Below are 10,943 nucleotides of genomic sequence, written 5' to 3' on the forward strand. Positions count from 1 at the left end.
TTCCTCTGAATGATGGCGCAGCTGTTCGATTCAAATAAACAGATTAACATGCAATTGCTTTTCAATCAGTCGAGCTGAGCTAGCAAGATGATGAACAACATTTGCAGAGTGTGCGGAAGGCAGAAGGTCTGCAAAAGAAGCGTGAATCTATTTGATTTGGTCAATAGGAAATATCTAAGGCACTTGGAATTGATAAGCGGACTGAGGGTGAGTAAAAAGCGGTTAAAAACCCAGGCAGATATAGTTTTTAATGTAAATATATCAGTTAGAAGCACAGGAAAATGCTCCAGAGTTCATGTGTCTCTGCTGCCAATTAGATCTCAGATCGGTATTGGCATTCCGTAATTTGTGCATCAAGACCCAAAAGAAGTGGCTGACCACCGCTGAAGACTCCTCGTCTAGTGAGTCGCAAAGTGAAGGGAGTGTCAAGGCGAAACCTGAGTTGGAACTGCAAAAATGTGCCAAAGTCAGCGATTTTCGGGAGAGTGACGATGATAGAGTGCTGGAAGAAACGTTTCAAATACTGATTGAAGAGGAGCCCTTGGATGACAATCTGATATGTGATATAGAGGGGCCAGAGGGAGCGGATTGTAGCCAAAGAGGAAAAGATAACGTCTCCGTCCCCACTCAAAAGATTCCGAAAACCACTAACAAATCCAAGCCCGTTCATAAGATTTACAAATGCGAACTGTGCGGAACCCCATTCGTCTCCAGATCAACTTTCCTGCGCCACATGAGAAAGCACGCAGGCGAACGTCCATTTAGCTGCAAGTAAGACTGTACCTCGGCTTAGAATTGCAAAATCGTATGCTAATTTTTGTATCTATTTGTATCTTTTCTTAGGGAATGTGATGCGAGGTTTCTTTCCGCTGCGGAACTGCGGGCTCATCTTCATGTCCACACTGGTGGGCAACCGTTTGCCTGTCGCTATTGCGAGAGGAAGTACGTCAGCTATATGGGTCGGATGAATCATGAGAGGACTCACACCAACGAGCGACCCTATGTCTGCGAAGAATGCGGCAAGACCTTTTCCTATTCGAACGTCCTGAAAAAACACATGGTCATTCACACGGGCGAAAGGGATTTCCGATGCGACCTTTGCGATCGCTCCTTTCAGAGAAAGGAACACCTAGTAGTGCACTTTCGATCGATGTTCCACCGCCAAAATGTCGAAAGAAAGAAAATCAATGGCACAGAAGCTTCATCTTGATAGCGTCCTTACATTTTTGATGCAACTTCGCTTAGCACAGAATAATAACAGTTTTCTAGTTTGCTACTTGTTTCACAAAAAACTTAATTTTTTACGATATTAAAGACAATATTTGTATGGCCATTTCGTCTAATATTTGTATTATCATTTTAACCATAACTAGATTTATACATTATAGAGATCTTGGGTACCGTAATTATTTATTTCAAAAGACATGCTTGATTTTTTTTTGTTTTTTAAACTGCTAGTGACCGTTATTAATTCGCGGACTTATTATGTAACAGTGTTGTATAACGCCTATATGTGTGCAATGGATTGCGAGTGTTTCGTGGTAATTGGCAAATTTATTTCAGGTTACTGGCAATGTTTACAATTAGGAATTTACCAATTTGATTTGGGATATCCTGGTAAAATGCTTCAGAATGTGTGCCGCGTGTGCGCCAGGTGCACAGATAACTCGAAATCGCTTAAACTGTTCAACAATGGTGCTCGGAAAGTGCTGCAACAAATCAATTTACTCACCGGCGTTCTGGTAAGCCCACGAAAAATGTTAATTTCTCCCATTTAAATTGATTATATTTGTAAAGCTCCACTGTGAACCTGATTTACCCGACTGGATGTGCGGGACCTGTCAAACGGATCTGCAGAGCGCCATATCCTTTCGCGATCGCTGCTTGAGCAGTCAAAAGATCTTTGAGGAGTCGGTGGCCAGAACCGAAGAAACCACAACCCGCTCCTCTGTTCGTCGTAGTGCCCGCTCCCAAAGACAACGCCATGAAGACCCCGCTCCAAACACCCCTCCCAGCCCCCTAGAGATAATGATTAAGCTCGAGAACCTGAGCAATAGCGACGAGGAGGACGATGGAATCGATCATTTGGATTCCTGCAACGAAGCCGACATGGATTTGGCCATCAAAGAGATGTCCTCTTCTTCCGAAAATGAAGGGCCCGCCTCACCGGTCAGGGTGAAAAGAAATCGACGTCGTGGAGCCAAGAAATCAGGGAAAAGTGAAAAGCGACCCAAGGTTCCTCTCCCTGTTTTCTTTTGCGATCAGTGCGGTAACAACATCACCGGAAAATCCTCCTTCGATCGTCACCTGAGGAAGCACAGCGGGATCAGGCCATTCCAGTGCGAGTATGATACATTTTTGCAACGTCTCGGTGATTATTTGATTATATTCTGTCATTATATCCTTTGTAGACTGTGCCCCGCACGCTTCCTCTCCTCTGGCGAGCTGAAAGGCCACCAGGTAATGCACACCGGGGATCGGAATTTCCAATGCCGCTTCTGTGACCGCACCTATGTCAACTACAGCGGACGACTGCGGCATGAACGGACTCACACAAATGACAGACCATTTGTTTGTGCCCAGTGTGGCAAGGGCTTTACCAACTCGTACATCCTCAAGAATCACATGCTCATCCATACAGGTGAGCGGCTGTTCAGGTTAGTAACTGAATCTTTGCCCAAGCAATTGAATATTCAATTAATCCCTTTACAGATGCGACCTGTGCCATCGGTCATTTGCGCGACCCACTCACTTAAAGACACACTACCGCTCCAATACCCACAAACACAATGTGGAGAAAGCGAAGGCAGAGTCGGGTGAAATTCAGCTGCCACAATCGTTGCCAGCGGGGCAGGCTAAACTTGAGGCGGGAAATGAGCCGGAGCCAGAAGCTATTGCCTTTACGATAGAAGTGCCTTTGCCCGCGGAGCAGGAGCAGGATGCATCTTTGGATCTGGGAACCCTGGGATCAACCACTCTGATGTATAGTACAAATTAGACCATTAACGAATTAATCTCAACCTTGAAAAAGCCAAATATAGTTTAAATAATATAGTGTTTTAATAAATCCTTAAAGGGGAAAACCTGAGCTAAATTTTAAAGAATTGGAAAATTAAAGATGACTTAGTGTCTTAAAAATAATATACCAAGAGACAGAACAAATATATTCTATCTTTAAAAATATTTTTTAATTTGTATTCTTTTGCGCAGCGTATTAAAATTTTGGTCAGAAGTTTGTAACGCACTAAACAAGCATTTTCGATCCTATAAAGCATCACTAGGCGGGTTGATATAGCCACGTCCGTCTCCCGTCTTATTCTGCAAGCTTAATTCTAAAAAGACTGGTTTTTTTTTGTTAGGTGTAGTTCTAATTGCTAATGAGTTATTTGCTAATATAACTATTAAATGCCCTCTTCTGAATCCTGGCTGGTGATTATGCCATCCTTCTGCAAATTGCGTTTGTGAGCATTTGAACGGTAGTGGGTAGTGAGGTGTGTGTCACGACTGAAGGACTTATCGCATAAGTTGCACCTGCAAAAAAAGAGATAATTATTAGTTAAAAAGCCATGATTTTGGGCTGTTTCATACCTAAAGGCCTTTTCACCGGTGTGTACAAGCATGTGGTTCTTTAGAATGTAGGCGGTGGTAAAGGCACTCTTGCATTCCCTGCAGGCAAATGGGCGTTCATTTGTGTGAGTCCGCTCGTGCTTCAGCCGCGTGCTATAGTCCGAGAAACTACGGGAACAGTGCCGGCACTCAAAAGGTTTCTCTCCGGTGTGCTTCCGGACGTGGCGCTTAAGTTCCGCCTGGGTACAGAAGCGATCCTGACAGAATCTTAATAGAAAAATCATAATGAAAAGGTTTTATGTAAAATAGTAAAGAAAGAGCACGACAATTAGTTACGACCCATCTAAAATAGATGATCCACTTACTCGCATTCATATTCTTTGACGCCGCGATGTCGCTTGCAATGCAGTATAAATGCCATTCGTCCTTTGACATTATTTCCGCATTCTTCACAAACAAATGTGCCATTGGATTCACCGGGCTTCCTTCGTTTCCTTCTTGTTTTGGGATTCTGAGGGCTTGATTTTCGGTCTGGTTTTTCATTCACATCTTCATCGGTCTCATAAATAATATAATCCACTTCACCATAAGAGATATCGTCGTCATTATGCTCCTCCTCATTTATTTCAGATTCACTGAGAAGACTTTCCAAGTTTATGTAGGATGTTCCATTAGGGCTGGCATCGCCGTCATCGATTCGCTCGATCTGTATACGGATTTCTGAATGGTCAAAGTTATCCTCCTGCTTAAAGATCCCACCGTAGACCTCGGGGACTTTTAGGTGCTCCTTTTCATCCAGCGATTCGAGGAGTTCTCTTTGAACTTCCAAACAGCGTTGCCGGAAGGATATAGCTTGTTTCACCCTTGTTTGGCAGTGCATACACAATAAATCGGGCAGCTTGGTACAATTTTCCAACTGTAAAAGATATAGTATGGTAAATTTGGAAATTTGAAGGAAACTTTTCCACTAACCAAAACCCCTGTTAGTAATTTGATGTGCTCCAATGTATTTTGGTTGCGCCTTTCAAATATATTCAACGATCTCTCCTTATTTGTGTTTTTACCACATGTACGACACACTTTTTGACGCATTTTCAGCTGCTGTAAGAATTTAAACAAAATTCCATAAAGATTTTTGTAAACAACGCTACGCTCGATTAACCAGCTGTTCAGTTTTGCCATTCACAGGGAAACGCCATAGAGTAAACTAATTACACTGTACCTAGGTTTTGAAGCTGGGATTTATTCAGGGGATTAAATTCTATTACAATGTTTATTTTATTTGTTTTGCAGAAATGCTTCTTGGCTGTGCGCCATTGTCGTTTTTGCATCGCTTAGTATTGCTACATATGTATATGTTTTAGATGTGCAGGCTGTCCTCCTCTTCCTCCTTAAGATCCCGTTTCTGCTCCTGCTCAAGGACCTGCTTCATTTCGGCCTTCTCTAGGTGCCGTTTGTGAACTCCAGACCGGAAGTGGGTGCTCAGGTGGGTGGGCAGCATAAATGACTTGTCGCACAGCTCGCACCTGTAAAGAAATTCAGATTTAGAATCATCTTTAAGTGTTAACTGGTATAAGCTAATTAAATAATCTAATTGTAGGATTTCCTTTAACTGATTTAAATATCATGTTGGCAGTCCTAGCTCACCTATATGCCCGCTCGCCGGAATGTATCAGCATGTGGTTCTTGAGGATGTAGCCCGTGGTGAAGGCCTTGCCGCAGGTGCCGCAGACGTAGGGGCGTTCGTTGGTATGAGTGCGCTCGTGCTTGACCCGGGTGGTGTAGTCGGTGAAACACCGGCCGCAGTACTGGCAGGCGAAAGGACGCTCTCCCGTGTGCTTACGCATGTGACGCTTCAGTTCGGAAGTGGTGCAGAAGCGCGACTGACAGAGCCTGTGAATAACACTATTTAACACTGCACCCAAACAGGGATAGAAATCCACTTACTCGCAACCAAACTGCTTGTCTCCGCGATGGCGACGGCAGTGGAGTTCAAAGGCCATGCGACCCTTGATGTGGTTGCCGCACTGCTCGCAGATGTACACTCCTCCTGTGCCTCGGCGGCGATGATCATCCGAGCGGACCTTCGGCTTCGGCGGCAGACTGCACTTCTTGACCACAATGTTTTCGTGCTCGTACTCGTCATCCAGCACGTTGTCCAGCACGGCCACCTCATCGTCAGAATCGTAGACGTAGGCGTCGTTGACATCGCCCACAATCAGCTCGGCATCTTCTTCCATCTCTAAATGCTGCTGCTCCTCGTCCTCGGCCATGATGGATTCGTATTCGGCCTCCTCTATCAAAGAGCCCCCGTCATCCTCGCCAGCATTTCCCTCTGCCACCTCGTAGTATGTACTTTCGTACTCTTTGTTCTCGTCGATCTCTTCCTTTGGCTCCTCGAGCACTATTTCCTGATAGGTAGCGAACACCTCTTCGTCGTCGGGCGGCATGTACTTCTTCACCGCATCGGAAATCTCCTCGCCCATAACGGCGGCCCGGTAAAAGGCCGAGATGCCTTGGCGCTGCTCCTCGGTCAATCCCATAAGCAACTCCCGCTGAGCGGTAATACAGCGCTCCCTCAACTTTATGGCGGCGGCCAGTTCCATGCTGCAGCACTCGCATATCTGATCCGGCAGGCAGCCATAGTTCTCCAGCTGCAGGGTGAACAAAGGAGTGTTTGGTTCTAAAAATATTAGATTCTACAAATCGACAATGGAAAATTTACCCGCAAGCCAGTTAGCGCCTCAATGTTGTCAATCATCTTTGTATTGGTCCGTTCGAATATTTTCGGCGATCGCTTGTTGCTCGCATACTTTCCGCACACTCGGCACGTGCTCTTCAGGTGTTTCAGCGCAGATTTGGACATTTTTTTTAGTCGCAATCCCAAATTAAATCGTTTTTAAAACAATTGTGAACACAAAAAATAAAACGCGTCGCTTGTCAACTGCATTTGCCATTCACCAGGAAGTGCACTGTATTAGATTGCCGTTCGCCCCGAACCAAAGGCTTTCAGAGGCGTAGATTTGGGGATTTGTATAAGATAAAGTGACTTTTGAAATTTTAAAACAATATATATCTATTAATTATTATTCTTGATATTCTAATTTTGGAATAATTATACACATTTTTTTATTCTTGTGATTTTATTTTTTATGAAATTGTATTGCTCTTTTTGTATTGTATTGCAAGTCTTTAAATAAAAAATGGAAATTAGTATTAAGGTATTCTTACTTCTTTTAGTTAATTCGAAGCAATATTCAAAAATGGTGTATTACTTAAATCTTATTCTAAACTCAATTTATACCTAAAAATATGTAAACATGTCATGACTTCTCACTAGAATATTCTTTACGTATTACACCACGAGAAGGTACAGTTTCTTCGCTGGATTCAGCCCCTCAAGTTTTTCTGCCTACGCCCATGACTGTTAGCAAACAGCTGTCTGGGATGCCGACAACAACAACCACGACGCTATGGCGAACTTGGAATGGTATTTTATTTATTTTTCCCGAAAATAAACAAATAAGAATTCATAAATATTGCATTTAACTGAAGGGTGTGCGTGCCACGATGCTACGAAGTCCGGAAAAACCGCCTGGCTGGCCAGGCCACGCTGGATCATCCGCTGAAACAACAAGCAGTGACGGTGGGTAAATGATACAACGCCCCATTGGTATTTATCTATAGAAAACTAACTCCTATTCAGGTCGTGAACACCAATCCCTTGAGCAGGGCTCTAGAGGGCACCGACCCGCTCTCACAGTTCGCCCGCCAAGATGAGGAACTCAACGATCCACTCAGCCAAATGGTCACCGAATTCGTAAGTAAAATGGTACCACCCGAAAGGAACATGACTAAGCATTTCGCATTCCGGCCTGCAGGACATCAAATCGAAGCGTCGCGAACGGGACCGAACAGAACCGGAGGACAACACGTTGCAGTGGAGTAGCCGTCGCCTGGGCATCCTCAACCGCTTTACTACCAACGAGAAGCTATCGCTCTCCACCAGCTTCCTTGTTGCTTCCGGAAGCTTGGACGGCGGCAGTGAAAGTAGTATGTCTTTAGTTTATTTATTATCTATTTACCATTTTAAATTAATTCTTCACACCCTTCAAGTATAGTGTTATGAAGATCAAAAATACCTAATAATTTTTTTAACGACTTTTTTCCGTTACGTAACCGTACAATTAAGACGGATCTATAGAAATCTATAAAACCGATGTGTGATTTGATACTAAATTTTCTTTATCCAAAAATTAGTCAAAGCCCAAACAGTGGTGGCAGACAAGACGAAGTACCGCCTTGAGCAGTTGGATCACTTTGACGATGGCAGCATGCGTCACATGATGGATCTCACGCAGCAGGAGTACATCCAGCGATTTGAACAACTTAAGCAAGAGCTCATCCAGTCCTGGCACAACGATCAGAGGGTAAAGGCTCTGAAGATAGCCATACAGTGTGCGAAGATGCTAGCGGACACCACTGTGCTGCAGTTCTATCCGAGTCAGTATGTGCTTATCACGGACATCCTAGACGTTTTCGGGAAGCTGGTATATGAACGATTGCGGGCCAAGGGCTCTGGAGATCCTGCAGCATCAGCTGCCACATTGGAGCGGGAACGAGAGGCTGCCAGGGATACTTGCCAGAATTGGTTTTACAAGATCGCCTCTATTCGGGAGTTGCTGCCACGTCTGTACCTGGAGCTGTCCATATTCAAGTGTTATGAGTTCCTGTCATCCTCCAGCGAGGAGTATGAGCGAATATTGCAACGGTTGACCCATCAGTTAAGGGGCTTAGCCGATCCTTTGGTATCCAGCTATGCCCGCTGCTACTTGGTGCGGAAGGGCGTGACCCTCACTCCCAGTAAGACATACATCAGGGAAAACTTTACCGATCTCTTCGTCATATACCCTCAGGTGAGTGTCTTGTTTTGTAAAAAGATCGACCATTTGAATTATAAATATATATTTTGACAGATCTTTCGTTTTGTGGCCCGCTTTAATCTTCATCCAGAGATTGTGACTGCTAGCTCCTACCTCCAGCTGTATGCACCGGCATTTGACTATATGCTTCTCTGCCTTGTACACAAATGCGAACTGCACACGCAGGATATGCTGAATGAGTGCAAGCAGCTGAAGAATAAGTAAGTTACAGTCTTCTATAACCTTGCAGTTGTACTCATACCAGATTTAACCACAGCGGAGCTATTCTGATGTCGATTCTGAATTCCTTTAAGTCAGAGTTTATTGCCACAAATGCATTAGAATTCATAGACTTAATTAACGCTTCCGAAACCCCTGGAATCTCCAAGTCCCAGTTGCTACGCTCCCTGGGAAGCTGCGTTAGTAGCTGTGCTCCATTGCAAGAGCAGCGGATTTGCTTTTTGAAAACTGCTTTTGAGACGATTAACAAGCTGACGGATCCTAATGAGTATATCAATTGTGTGGAAACTTGGGCTGTCTTCGTATCTCAGTATTTTACGGTTAGTTTGAGTTGTTAAGGCTTATTTTCTAGTTAACTAGATTTTAGATGTTCAGAATATTTATTAGAATATTTTTTTGTTAATTCTTACAGATACACGAGGTAAACCGGTTGTTAGGCGAACTGAATGCTCGAATGTGTCTTGGCAAAGCCTATGAGAAGCACTATTCGCAATTGCAAAACATTCTAACCAGGATAATGCAAAACTATCGAAGCATTGAGTTGCTGCTAATCCAGCCGAACTTTCTGCCCTACTTGGATCTGTTTCAAAAGGAATCTGTTCGTGTTGAAGTATGCAAGAACATTCTTAGTTTCTATAAACAGAATAGCGAGGAATATACTTGTGATGCTGTGGTTACAAACGCGTTGATGTATCTCGGCAAGATTTTGAATGATTCTGTGAAGTGAGTAGCCTAATAATATGAAAAAAATATTCTTTGATATATCTGTAATATTATATCTTAGTGCCCTGTCTGTAGAGGATGAGCGCCGCCAAATTTCTCAACTCATCAACGTCTTTATTCATAAAGTTCACTTTGGGCGCGACTTGGAACAGCAACTGAGTTTCTATGTGGAGGCTCGAGGCACTTTCAGCAATTTGGATGCGGTATATGTCACTCTGGTTCATGCGGCCTGCAAATTAGCTAACCGAAATCGAGCAAAGTCGACGGGATTCATCAAAGGCCTGCATCGCCTACTGCTTCATTACTATTCCCAGCATTGGAGCTGTTCAGCAGCAAATGAATTTGTATTTGCTTTGCGGTCAACTTGCACTGCAGAATCTCTGCCTGGGGCAAGGCTAGTATTAAATCTGATTTAAATGACCATTTTAAATTAATTTTACTTTCCACAATAGCCGATGCTTGTTTTGAGGCTGCCTTGCAGTTGGTCAATGAGCTGCCTGCAGCCACCGTGGACTTCGATGGAAAGCCCCGTAGCTTAGAGAGCTTTCTGGTGTCGTACATGTGCAATATGTTGGCCACGCTGATCGTGGTGCCGGATAGTCCAGAACAGGGAGTCTTGTATTTCCTTCGACTGCTGTTGGAGGTGGTTGGAAGGCATGAATTCAAGCCGAACAGCACGGCGCCGATTATCATCTATCTGCATTCCCTGGACATGCTTTATGTGCAGAGCCTAGAAAAATATCCTTATCATATTAAGGGAGGTTAGTGATCAAATAGATACGATTTTTTTAGCTTAAATAACTCTACAAATTATTTTTTTTTACAGTGGTTTCCAATGACAATTTGTATGGCCACGATCCCAAGTTTTTGCAAGAGGTAAACAATATATGTGCTCAGGTTGTCGATGCGATCCTACTGCAGCTCAAATCCTTGGGTGTGGCCCAGCAGCAACGACCTCAAGCGGAACTGGCCTTGGAACTATTTCTACGGATTGTGCGATATGCAGACTTAGAGAAGGAAACGATCGCTCAATTGGCAGTGAAACTATGGCTTCTAGCCAACAAAGCTCAAACACAGCTGGATGTAAAGACTCTAGTATGTTTCATTTTTTATGTTATCGTGGTCTTCTTATTACAAGTTTGTCTTTCTTGCAGCCCCAAACACTGCGGATTGTGGAGATTCTGTACAAACAAGTAAAGGATGCCTCACCCTCACAGGCTCAGGCTATTGCCAAACTACTCCTGCGCATGCGCAACAGCTGAAAAATGAGCTTGTAGTAACTAATAGCTAACCGCTGAGATTATATTTTCTTATGTGCATAAATCTTTTACGGATTTATTGCCTGGTTCCAGCTTGCGTTTTTGCTTTTTCAACTTTCACGAGGAACTGACAATTTTTGTATTACATTTCTGTGCAATTACAAGTATATTATAATTAAATTTTGACCTGTAATTTCGTGATGTTTTTACAGAGATAATAAAAAGCGTAGTA

General features: G+C 43.6%; 5 protein-coding genes across 5 annotated transcripts; 3 read left to right on the top strand and 2 right to left on the bottom strand.

Moving 5' to 3' along the window:
* Positions 1–21: 21 nt before the first annotated feature.
* On the top strand, positions 22–1,318 carry LOC108045590 (transcription factor Ouib). Its single transcript, XM_017124961.2, has 3 exons — positions 22–207; positions 266–771; positions 844–1,318. Exons 1-3 carry the CDS (start codon positions 88–90, stop codon positions 1,208–1,210), a joined length of 993 nt encoding a protein of 330 aa, XP_016980450.1. The 5' UTR covers positions 22–87; the 3' UTR covers positions 1,211–1,318.
* Positions 1,319–1,547: 229 nt separating this feature from the next.
* On the top strand, positions 1,548–3,183 carry LOC108045663 (transcription factor Ouib). The gene is made up of 4 exons (XM_017125055.1): positions 1,548–1,742; positions 1,798–2,345; positions 2,412–2,657; positions 2,713–3,183. The coding sequence occupies exons 1-4, from the start codon at positions 1,623–1,625 to the stop codon at positions 2,996–2,998; spliced, it is 1,200 nt and encodes a 399-aa protein (XP_016980544.1). The 5' UTR covers positions 1,548–1,622; the 3' UTR covers positions 2,999–3,183.
* LOC108045682 (transcription factor Ouib) lies at positions 3,039–4,749 on the bottom strand. Its single transcript, XM_017125078.2, has 4 exons — positions 4,540–4,749; positions 3,933–4,483; positions 3,589–3,834; positions 3,039–3,531 (listed from the first exon to the last, which is right to left on the bottom strand). The coding sequence occupies exons 1-4, from the start codon at positions 4,747–4,749 to the stop codon at positions 3,402–3,404; spliced, it is 1,137 nt and encodes a 378-aa protein (XP_016980567.2). The 3' UTR covers positions 3,039–3,401.
* Positions 4,750–4,790: 41 nt separating this feature from the next.
* Positions 4,791–6,549, bottom strand: LOC108045672 (transcription factor Ouib). Its single transcript, XM_017125067.2, has 4 exons — positions 6,293–6,549; positions 5,515–6,221; positions 5,215–5,460; positions 4,791–5,093 (listed from the first exon to the last, which is right to left on the bottom strand). The coding sequence occupies exons 1-4, from the start codon at positions 6,431–6,433 to the stop codon at positions 4,928–4,930; spliced, it is 1,260 nt and encodes a 419-aa protein (XP_016980556.1). The 5' UTR covers positions 6,434–6,549; the 3' UTR covers positions 4,791–4,927.
* A 432-nt stretch (positions 6,550–6,981) lies between these two features.
* LOC108045725 (VPS35 endosomal protein sorting factor-like) lies at positions 6,982–10,940 on the top strand. Its single transcript, XM_017125122.2, is given in 13 exon segments — positions 6,982–7,057; positions 7,123–7,213; positions 7,274–7,387; positions 7,449–7,620; positions 7,828–8,483; positions 8,544–8,710; positions 8,767–9,049; positions 9,142–9,452; positions 9,514–9,727; positions 9,729–9,846; positions 9,905–10,213; positions 10,279–10,547; positions 10,607–10,940. Coding segments are annotated over 13 exon segments (2,829 nt in total). The 5' UTR covers positions 6,982–7,040; the 3' UTR covers positions 10,715–10,940.
* Positions 10,941–10,943: the final 3 nt, after the last annotated feature.

This window comes from Drosophila rhopaloa, unplaced genomic scaffold (assembly GCF_018152115.1).
Source record: "Drosophila rhopaloa isolate 14029-0021.01 unplaced genomic scaffold, ASM1815211v1 contig_167, whole genome shotgun sequence".
Lineage (NCBI taxonomy): Eukaryota > Metazoa > Arthropoda > Insecta > Diptera > Drosophilidae > Drosophila > Drosophila rhopaloa.